This window comes from Periplaneta americana, chromosome 6 (genome assembly GCF_040183065.1).
Source record: "Periplaneta americana isolate PAMFEO1 chromosome 6, P.americana_PAMFEO1_priV1, whole genome shotgun sequence".
Lineage (NCBI taxonomy): Eukaryota > Metazoa > Arthropoda > Insecta > Blattodea > Blattidae > Periplaneta > Periplaneta americana.
In genome coordinates this window covers 98960187-98972386 of record NC_091122.1, presented here as the reverse complement: position 1 = coordinate 98972386, position 12200 = coordinate 98960187, and the positions used below count along the sequence as shown (strand labels likewise).

General features: G+C 37.8%; 1 protein-coding gene across 6 annotated transcripts in view; it reads left to right on the top strand.

Moving 5' to 3' along the window:
• Positions 1 to 12200, top strand: part of Pkg21D (Protein kinase, cGMP-dependent at 21D) — a 559173-nt gene that overhangs the window by 337937 nt on the left and 209036 nt on the right. For all 6 annotated transcript variants that reach the window (XM_069828544.1, XM_069828548.1, XM_069828547.1 and 3 more), the window contains one exon: positions 2663 to 3318. In XM_069828544.1, the coding sequence (XP_069684645.1) occupies positions 2663 to 3318 (656 nt within the window). The remainder of the gene's footprint in view (positions 1 to 2662; positions 3319 to 12200) is intronic.

Genomic DNA, 12200 nt, shown 5'->3' with positions numbered 1-12200 from the left:
GTAATGGGACGCCTGTGTGAATGCTTGTGGAGACTTCTTCTAAGGAAACCTACTGCATTCCTGTATTCATCTTACGGTATCCGACGCCTTCCCACGTAATGGGACGCCTGTGTGAATGCTTGTGGAGACTTCTTCTAAGGAAACCTACTGCATTCCTGTATTCATCTTACGGTATCCGACGCCTTCCCACGTAATGGGACGCCTGTGTCAATGCTAGTGGAGACTTGTTCTGAGGAAACCTACTGCATTCATTTTTAAATATCGATATTTCTATAGGTCTATCTGTCGTACTTTTTATATACGATAAAATTCGTACCGTACCTTAATAAATAAATTTATAAATCGGTCCATTAGGTCACGCATTGTATTTCCCTATGTTTTAGACCATAAAACTGTAAACTAGTATAATTGCAGTGTTAACTACGTAAGTAATAGAGCATAGGCCTAATAGAATATTTACAAATAGTCTGCTTCACTCCTGTAGTGAAACATGGGTCTTCATTTATAAAGACCTTCGTAGCCATCAAACTTCAACTGACACCTGTGTGAAGTAAATAAAAGCCAGTATTAATCTAAATTGATTCGAAAATAAAAATATAAGAATGAAATTTCACTCGAACGGTGATTGATAGGTAAAATCAGTGTGCACTAAAATTTAAATGATTAAAATGAAACAGTATTATTGAAAGGTATTTTTTATTTTTATGGTGAATATGGACTGTGTTTTGTACCAGGTTTTCTCATTATAGTCCCAATTTATCTGCCGCCATTTCACCATTGCTTCAGTAATCATAATCATGTGGAGTAACGGTCAGCGCGTCTGGCTGCGAAACCAGGTGGCCCGTTAGTCGGGGCAAGTTACCTGGTTGAGGTTTTTTTCCGGGGTTTTCCCTCAACCCAATACGAGCAAATGCTGGGTAATTTTCGGTGCTGGACCCCGGACTCATTTCATCGGCATTATCACCTTCATATCATTCAGACGCTAAATAAGCTAGATGTTGATACAGCGTCGTAAAATAACCCAATAAAATAAAATCATAATCATAACTACGACGTAAATACATTTCTCACACCATAACACTGGCAACATTATTTCGGAAAAGAGATGTACAGTTCGTCTCGTCACTCCTAGATGGCGACACTTGGGTCAATGCATTGCAATAAAGTCTCGTTTGTTAGACATAACATGGCCTACGTGTGCGCTAGATTTATGTCACTTCTTTCTGTGTGGTTATTTGAACTAAATAATCTATACGATTCGACTCAACATTATCTGTAGTTTGGTTCATAACATTCGAGCTGAAATTCTAGTCATAGCACAAGTTTTGTTGCGTGAAATGATTAATAGTCTGGAATCTAATGATCTCAGCTGTAGTGAAATTCTCTGTAGAAATGACCTAAATGATTTCTTTTGTTGTTTGTTTTGTGAAACTACTTAATATATTGAATGTGAAGAAAAAGTATTACTATACTGCTAAAACGATTTAGAGACATTCACGGGAAGTCGAGTTTTCAGCCTCTATAACACGAAAAGAGTCGTTTCCAAACTGCCATTTGTCTGGCTCTCTGTAGCTCAATTCATTTCATCTAGACTAACAATAGTAATTACGCATTTTGTTCATATTCCGTATCTACAAGGAAATTTCCATCGTGAATCATTCATACAAAGTAGGCCTATAGTTTTTACTAAAACTATTGGGTCATTTTAAAGTAAGAAGGCACGTTCGCGTGTCTCTTAAATATTCCCTTTTATTATTTGACTGACTGACTGACTGACTGATTGATTGATTGATTGACTTATTTATTTATTTATTTAGTTATTTATTTATTTATTTATTTATTTATTTATTTATTTATTTATTTATTTATTTGTCTGTCTGTCTGTCTGTCTGAAAATGATTCGGATCTTTCTAACGTAAATAAGGTGACGTTTAATAAAATAAAATTACTATATACGACAATAAGTCTTCAAAAACGTTTTGTCACTAATGAATCCTTTCAGAATGCTATGATGTTCCTTCAATTGTAACGGACAAAATCGGAGTTACACAGCTGATCAGTAGACTTGGAGTTCACTCCAATTTTCCTTGCAAGAACGCGTGTTCACGTGCCTTTTAAATATTCCCTTTCATTATTTATTTATTTATTTATTTATTTAGTCACTCAAAAATCTGTATTTTGCCTATAATAATCCTAAATCCTAGGTAATCATAAGAGTGATGTGTAAGATTCCTACTGACTTGGTTATAACAGTCAGAGATTTTGAGTTCGCATGCTTGACAATATATCTGAACCTCGGAGAAGACCATCCTTGGTAGATATAGCTTCCTCCGTAAGGGAAGTGAATTTGGAAGAGCTGTATCGTAGATTTACGAGACCTGAAAGAATAATGCCGCTGAACGAAAGGGCTTTAGGGAACATTTACCGACCATTCATCGCTCATTAACAAAATTTGAAGCTAGCAAAATATGTCCAAAAAAGTGGATTGGTACCACATTTCATCTGCACACCAATCCAAGACTTATGATACAACGAGGCAATTCATTAGGTTGGTAGTGGTGGTGGTGGTGGTGGTGATAACGAAGTCGAAATATGTTCCATTTCCAGTACAGAGGGAAGAAATCATGTTATGTTTACACATTGACCGTTCGTGTTTCCGTAGACGAATTGGTTCCCAAGCCCGACCACGTGTCGGCTGGCAGCAAGCACGTGGAGAGCGCCATGCTCAGCGCGCCAGCCTACTACTCGGCCGCGGTGTGCTATCAGCACTTCTACCCGGAGAGCGTCCGCGAGGTGTCCGCCCTGCTGCAGCAGGCGCGATGCTCGTCGCCCCCCTCCAGGGCGCCGGTCACATCCCCTCCACAGCCGCCGACGTCGAGCACTCACTCGTGCGGCAGTCTGTACGCCCAGTGCGGCGCCAACCACCATGAGCGAAACCAGCAACCCGTCAGCCTCAGCGAGATCCTGGCGGAGCGCGATGGCATAGACGACGAATTGCTCCTCGAGTACCACAAGCAGCAGCAGCGCTTCCTGGCCGCCATGGGCAACGGCGTGTCGGCCGGCTCCTGCGCCACCACCGCGGCGACTAACCTCGGGGCGGAGGCGCAGACCCACAGGGCGTCGCCCATCGGGGCCGCCAGCGCGGTCCACGAGGACTACGAGTACCTCCGGGGGCTCGTGCCCCAGCTGAAACGCGACGCCAAGGACTGGGAGGCCAAGGCGGACGCGTTGGAGGCCGAGGTGCTGGAGCTGAGGCGCGAACTCAAGACCCGCGAGCAGGAGGTTCTGCGGCTGCAGCGAGAAGTGCACAAGCTCAAGGTAAGAGTTCCGTGTTACGTGGTTCAGCGCGGATTTTGTTCATGTTCATTCATCGTTTACGAATCAGCTACTTACCTTAATGTATGGGAAGTTTTCAAATATGACAATGAATAGTGATTTATTCGAAAGTGACATTCGATTTTCTTACTAATTCCCACACGTCCCATCTTACATTCCATTAAGTTCTTTGTCATATGACATAGCCTATACAGAAAAAACCGGGAAAGTGTATTCGCAAAATGTACCAACTGTTATGAGAATAACACACTTTTCTTTATACATTTTATGCCCCTCGTTCAGTTTTTATTACGACAGCAATAATTATGGTTCTGTTATGCTTATTTTCTTTAACTGTCAAAATCGAACACAAACGGATGATTTACTGTATAAACTGTTGTTTTGTGCTTTTCATATGGAAGACATTTTATAGCTCCATAAGTAAGATATTCGTACCATGCAACTTCATTTACACGTTGTATGAATTTATCATGTGTAATTAATTTTGAAAAATTCACATCTAATTGCTATACGTATATTATAATCATCTGTAATATTATTTTCCGATTTACAAAAATCTGCGTTTAAAAATAATGCCAATGTTAAAAATCCTATTTTTTATAGTTAATTACTCTAACATTCCATACTACGGAATTATTTAATAGACCACAAGGGAAATATATAATACAGGAATGAGGCATTACATCAGTTAAACAAATTGAAATATACAAAACAAACTGAATGCAACATAGGCCTAATTATCTGAAGAATGGCCGAATATAGATACCCACGCAGAATTCTCCAACATCCACTCAGGCGAAAAAGAGAACTTGGAAGACCCATAAAATGACTAACAGACGGCATCCACTTAGAAACCGAAACAGACAAGTGGTGGTGATGATGACCATGATATGTTAAAATATACTTGACCATGATTCACTGGTCACTCACGATAGCGAAGGAGTTAGACTAAAGAGCGGTATTCATTGAACAATAAAGCACGCTCTTCAGTACTTGTTTAGAGTCGGAGAAGGTTAAAACAGGTTAAATTTGCAACGAAAAGTAGAAGTAATTGAGGCGTTCTGTGGAACAAGAACTTAAATAATAAAAATTTTGCATCCAACATTTTAGATTTGGTGTCCCGCGCCGTGGCGTCGTGGTCTAAGGCATCCCGCCTAGGACTCGCGTTACGGAATGCGCGCTGGTTCGAGTCCTCATGGGGAAGAAATTTTCTAATGAAATTTCGACCAGTATATGGGACCGGTGCCCACCCATCGTGATGCACTTGGGGAGCTACGATAGGTAGCGAAAATCCGGTTTCGCAAACCAGCTATAACGGCTGGGGGGATCATCGTGCTAACCACATGATACCTCCATTCTGGTTGGATGATCGTTCACCTCTGCTTCGGCATGTGGACGTGAGGCCAGCAGCCGGCTGGTCGGTCTTGGTCCTTCAGGGCTGTAGCGCCATTGATGTTTATTTTAGATTTGGTATAACAACATTTCGCAGAGAGACATCCGAATGTTTCTAGAGGGCGTTGTGTTTCTTGGAGTAGGGAAGTAGTATTTTATCAGGAGGAAGATGTGTTTTTAAGGATTCAATATATGCTGAAAATGGAAAAACGATGTAACATACGTTAAATTTTTACTCCAGGGAACGCCTCAATTATGCACATAATGAAGTAGAAATGATTTCATACATTATTCATTTCTCTTAACTAAACGTGCCATTTGCCGGTTTACTCTAGGTAACAAAAAATTAAACTCTAAGAAATTCTCTTGTCGATTCTTGAAGTAGATCGCCATTGTGTAAGATTATTCAAAAGTAAGTTCACATTTTGAAATGGTAATAAGTTTGTCAAATTTTTGGATTCCATAAAAATAAAAACATCAATTTGTTGGTAAAGAAATTGGGATTTTATTAAAACGCGAAAAAATTAAATATGACCAACACCGTGTTGTTCAATAAGAAATAGTCTTCCTTCTATGCTATAAACGGCATTAGTAAGCACATTCCTAAGGATGTTTTCAATAATATCCGATAATGACTGTTTAAGTACCTACGCGTAGTAGGTCTACTAAGAAATACCTTTTCTTTTAGATAACCCCATAACCAATAGTCAGCTGGATTTATGTCTGGTAACTTAGAAGGCCAACTGTTCGAAAAATGCCTACTAATTACACGATCACCAAATGTGTTGCGCAGTAGTGTTTTTACAATATTGTGTATGTGAGATGGAGCGCATGAAAACAATGTTTTCGATTTCATGATTCTGTAACGCTGGTATTGCAAAGTCTTGCAACATTTTAAAATATCGCTGCCCGGTGACCGTCACTGTTTTTGTTTGTCCATTTTCAATTTCTTCATAGAAATATGGCCCTATTATGAAATGTGACGTAAAACCACACCAGACAGTAACCTTGATATCATGTAATCCTTTCGCCATTGTATAGTCTAAGGTACAATTGTATATCTTTCTGTATAATTGTGTTCGGATTATCTTCTGCTCATATTCTGCAAATGTGAGTGTTAACACCGCCGTTCAATTCAAAATGTGCCTCATCTGTCAATTTCTCAATCCATGTAACGTTCGATATCTTCTCAAAGCATATGGACAATGTCTATTGTACAGTATTCATAATAGCACTAAAGGAGCCAATTTGAACTGGTAAAGGAAAACCATTGTAAAAGTTATTAAAATTACTCTCGTCTGTATTCTGAACAACAATAATTACTATTGTTTGTACGTATAAGCGTGACAGAGTTACCATAGCAACGAAACACGCATCAATAAAAAACCTCAAACCTTCTAAACAATAATGGTACCTATATGAGGCGTTCCATAAGAGAAGGGTGAACCCGCCAAATGTACCTGTAGAGATAATCGATGTTCAAAGTAGTTTACCTGTAAAAGAGATAAGGGCGAAGCCGCCAAGGACACCTCTGTAAATAATGTACACTGAAAAACGAATACCTTTGTTGAATATTGCAATTAAATGTCCAATTTAATATTCCAACTTAATAATGATCATAGATGACATTATGAATTCATCAATATTATGGGAATAATTTGAAAACAGTATATTAGAAAAAGCAAAGGGCGTAGAATGAACTCAATAGTGGCAGACATTAATAATAATAATAATAATAATAATAATAATAATAATAATAATAATAATAATAATAATAAATAAAAATACTTAATCGCATTGTGATGTGACATTTTTTTTCAAAGTGCCTGAAATTATTAATAAACAAAAATAAGTGTATGTCTGTCATGTTATTACCCTTTCTATAAAAAGTGGTCTCACTTGTTCTGGGAATAGAGGTGCTAATAATCCATTACATGATCTTCATGAAGATGTTCCTCTGAGTCGGTCACTGCTAGTTGCACGTTTTGTCTGCTGATCACGTCATCCAGAAACGTTCTGTGGCACATAGATAAGGAGAGCTTTCAGATCCTTTACTTTATCAGAAGTGAGCTTTATTGGCGTGACATAACTCTTTGGCAAAACCAGCTGAGAGAGGAGGGCCTGTTCTTAATGCGACATCTGTTCACATCAACACTGGTTATGAGCTTAGAAATATAGACATTCTGGAGGTCATAATCACCCAACTCCCAGAAATTACGTAATACAGATTGTATTTTCTCCATACCTAATGCGTTGAAGCACCCACAAGTACATGGCGGGCCTATACCGCGAGTTTGCACATGTCGAGATGTTTTCGTACTAAAGTACTATTCACCTTTGTTCCTTTTAATCTTTGCTTATACGTTTATCTATTTTTCGACATGCCTCTGACGTTTTCTACAATAACTACATATGCCTGGTTGATTATCACTGTCACTATTAGGCCTACTCATACTAAGCTTTTGCAATGTCCATAAATACACGTAATTCCTCACTACGGTTGTACTCGGCTGTGTGGTTACAACAACACTGAGACAATGAATGGCGCGCGCCTTCAGGCGAAGTGGCGTATTTGCCCTTCTCGTACGGAGTAATATGAATATTATGAACCTGTCACAGTCTATGCAGTTTCTCCAACCTTACAAACAATGATAATTTCGATGTAGTAAGGGAGAGCCCGCTAACGTCTGCCAGGCTTATCTTGCAGATATGTGTCTTAAATATTCGAAGAAGTAAAAGACACAAAATTCGACCCTTGGCGGGCTCGCCATTCCCTTACGGAACGCCTCATATGTTTATGTACATGAAACCAAACTGCTGATATGTAGGGGAAACCCGGGAAAAGCAGATAAGCTAAGAATAAACAATGCCACTGGCTGTATTTTGGTGCTCCCGAAATAAAAACTTCGTGACTTTGGTTGTGACACATATTGTCCACATATCTAAAAAAAAACAGGAATTCGTTTCCCGTACCTACGGACAGTGATATGATTTGAGAAAGATAATATAGTTAATTATTCGCTTTGCCCGGATACCCGGGCAAAGTGAATATCCCTATAATATTTTCACATTTCTATTTAATTTTTATTCACTGAAAATGAAATTAAATCAACACATAAACACGATGCTAATGAGTCACATGAGACGATGAGAAATGTTATTACAGCCCTTTACAGCACGTTAGATTAGTACCAAATACAAATTTGAACGAGTCGACGTTTCACTGGCACTGAAGACTTGGATTTCTTCTGCTTTTGCTCCTGCCCATAAGCTACTTATTCTTTCAACGTTTTTAATCGGTATAGATGTAAGAGCTTCAGAGCGCTGACATTTTCTTCGTTTACCTCGTATCTTTCAAGCAGCCACTTTTTGCACTAAATCAAAAGAAGTGACTTAGATTTTCCTGCTGACGATGTTGAGGGTTTTGGTGTAACCGGAACTGAAAGTCTGAGTGTATTGATGTATTCAACATTTCTTCAATCTCTGAAGATGAAGACATCACAGAGGTAGTTGATTCTGAGTGAGCATTAACTGTTTCTTCAGCCGCTGAAGAAGCTGGCACCGCAGAATTTGTTAAATCTGAGCCAGCTGTCGTTTCGCTGACCAAGTGGGCGATCTGTAAGTTGATCTGGAGCAAAATCTTAATCAACACACACATTATGGTTGTATGGCCAGATAGCAGAACCACTGATTGGAAGATTTATTTCTTCAAGTGCTTTCTTCATGACTTCTTCAGATCATTTGGCTTGTTCCTCTGAAATCACATTACGATCTTTTTAACTAAAAATTAAAATCAGTGTTGCTGATTTATAATTTAATTGGTGTGACTTAATGCCTCCACTATGTACAATGATCTAACACGCTTTATTACAATAGACAAATATATACAAAAATATAGCTAATACTTAAATAGTCAAATAAAGGTGGCAGGGCAAAGCGGATAAGTTATCCACTTTGCCCGCAGACACCATTTCGCTTTTCATTTAAAATTATACAAACACAAACGTCAATAATCTTCTTCGTAAGTACGGCACTTTAGAAGTAATCCTATAGCCTATATATTACTATCACATAGCAAAGAGTTTCTGCAGTAGTGTATGTTGTACAAATGTTTCTCTTACCTTGAAATATTTTAAAGAAAACAATCAATTTTCTTCAAACTCACGCTGACTTCTTCTCTCACTAGCTAGAATGACGACAAGTCAGTTCCAGCAGCAAAATCAGGTTGGGATTCTTCCCCAACATAGCAGAAAGCGCCATCTGTTGGCGTTTCTAAGAAATAGGCATTAGTCTCTTTGGCCGGGTTCGTTTTGCCCGGATCTCCCCTATAGAAGATACAGCTGTTTCAAGATAGGAACCTACATTTGAATAACCCTATACATGTTTTACTTCAATTGAAAGGTAATTAATTTGTATTAAAATCATTGTGCACCATTTTGTGTTCATAATTCCTGGTAAACTGTGCATACTGAATATGAAGGAAATCCAATCTATAGTTCAGGATAAATCGCTGTATACAAACAGATGGCTTCTCCAAAACCATTTTTTCAATCTCAGTAATTCCGAAAACGTTTGTTCCTGGGAAGTCTCGAAATAGATTTTCTACAGCATTACAGTAGTTATTGTATATAATTCGTGTAGGCCATTGATAAAGTAATAATAATCATATTTAACGGATGTTACACCAGACGGCCCGATTCTGAGAACAGTTGAATACCATCTGCCAAGGATGTCGGTTATCTTTCTAGCTTTTTCTTGAGTGCCGATACTTCAGAATTTCTAGAGATAATATGCATTTATTCATGTGTCGTTTTATTACGTAAGCATATTGTGACATCACAAATTCATAATTATAATTATGACGATGTAGAATATATCATTAGGAAAGTCAAGAAAAACAAATAGGGTTTGGAATTTAACGGATAACATCAGTTGTTTGTTTACACGGATGACGTGAATATGTTAGGAGGAAAGCCACAAACGTTTAGAGGAAACACGGGAATTTTACTTGAAGCAAGTAAAGAGATATGTTTGGAAATAAACCCCGAAAAAAACAAAGTATATGATTATATCTCGTGATCAGAACATAGTACGAAATGGAAATATAAGGTTTGAAAAGGTATCTTGGAGCAGCAGTAACAAATATAAATGACACTCGAGAGAAAACTAAACGCAGAATAAATATGGGAAATGACTGTTATTATTCCATTGAGAAGCTTTTGTCATCTAGTCTGTTTTCAAAAAAACTGAATGTTAGAATTTATGAAACAGTTATATTACCGGTTGCTCTGTATGATTGTGAAACTTGGAATTTCACTTTGAGAAAGAAATAGAAGTTAAGAGTGTTCGAGAATAAGGTACTTAGGAAAATATTTGGGGCTAAGAGGGATGAAGTTATAAGACAATGGAGAAAGTTACACAAGGCAGAACTGCACGCATTGTATTCTTCACCTGACATAATTAGGAACATTAAATCGAGACGTTTGAGATGGGCAGGGCATGTAGCACATATGGTTGAATCAAGAAATGCATATAGAGTGTCAGTTCGAAGGCCGGAGGGAATAAGACCTTTGGGGAGGCCGAGACGTAGATGGGAGGATAATATTAAAATGGGTTTGAGGAAGGTGGGATGTGATGGTAGGGACTGGATTAATTTTCCTCTGGATAGGCACCAATGGCGGGATTATGTGAAGGCGGCAATGAACCTCCGGGTTCCTTAAAGGCCATATGTAAGTAAGTAATTGTCACAATTCCTTCTGCAATTTTAAACGAGAAACAGACAGGAAAATGAAGATCTCACAGTTATTATAACTTTGCACCTTGACAGACACGTACAATATTGATCACATCGTATAAATTCACCAACATTCATTTTTGGCTTTTGGTAAAGTTGTAAAAGAGCACGAACGAACTTGTGAGAAAATTATAGCGTTCTTATTATGGCTGTATCTTGTAGAGAGTGCAATATGGATAATGTCATAATAAATAAGCAGAATTATTATCTTTCATTACTGTTGATCAAATGGTTCGGTTAGGCCATCAAAGGAATGTAATTTATGAAAAACTTTAGGTTCTTAATTCATTTATGCAAATACTTCTTTTCCGTCGAGGCCAAAGGTTAAAAATGTCGTGCAAGTACTTTGTATTCGTTAAACCTTATAATTTACTGCCTTCGATTATACTTGATTATATTATTAATTTCATCGAAATATATGTGATTGATATCTAGTTCTTGTATAATTTCTTCACATTTTTTGTGATGTAGCAAAGTATATGTATGTGTTTTAAGAAATCTCTTCTTTGCTATGTTTATTCCTGTTAAATCTTGTTTCCTTAGGGTCCAAAATTAATTATCACGCATTAGTGCTGAAAGTTCCAATTTTTTCTTTTAATTTCGTTAGGTCTTAAAATTCTATACCTAATATTTGTTGAAATGTAATAATTATGACTCTGAAAATCTTTTTTCGCCATTTTCCACTGGTGTCCCTAATAACTGAACATGCGCTTGTCTTTTAAATAGTTCTTGCATACACTTCATGTTACTTTGGTCTGATCTACATACGTGTGCCAAATGAAAATAAACTAATTTAATTTTCTATTTAGAGCCCCTTGTACAGTTCACTTAGAATATGTAGGCCTATACAGCATTAACGGAATGAAGAAAAAATAGTAGTGTTATGAAAACCGACAAACTCGAAGATATTCTGATGCCTTCTATGTTAAATAGTAATTGATTTTGAAATGAAATGTTTTATTTCAAGACAAAACAGTTTGTGGATAACTGACTTTAGAATAATACTCTAAAATCTGTGGGGCAAATTATATATTTATACCAATTTCAATTTAAATAATTTTACAACAACTATCAGGAATACAATTCCAGCTCTTAGTTACCGACTTGTCAGTGACACTGACACAGTTCATCTGCCCTGGAAGGAATGCGGAGTTGGGGTAGTACTTTCGCACTAATAGTGGATGGAGTGGATGGAGAGAAAGTTAGAAATAGAATGTACCGTGCATTATAAAAACATTGATTTACCAATTCCGCGCCACGTTACTATGGAGTACACTACACATGAAAGTTATGTTGCTACGTCTTAACTTTGAATATATATTTACACCAGCAATTCTATTAAGCAAACATTCACCTTCGTGTTCCAAGTACAAATGAAGAGAGAGAAATGTTTTTTTAGAGAAAGTAGAAAGGGGATTAAGCAGAGTGTATTCACACCAAAAGTACCGTTAGCCAGCCGCTTGCTCCAAAATTAGCCTCACACCCCTCTAAACAACACCCCTAACTTCCCCAAGGTTCAGGGCAGATGAGCTGTGTCATCGACTGTAGCTACCGCTGATCTGCGCAACAGATTTTGTATAATAGCCAACTAAAGCGATAATACATTTTTCTGCTCGTAGTTTCAGTAAGTGGTGTAGCTTGGACTTTCACCATAGCTAGTATGTACATACATAGTATT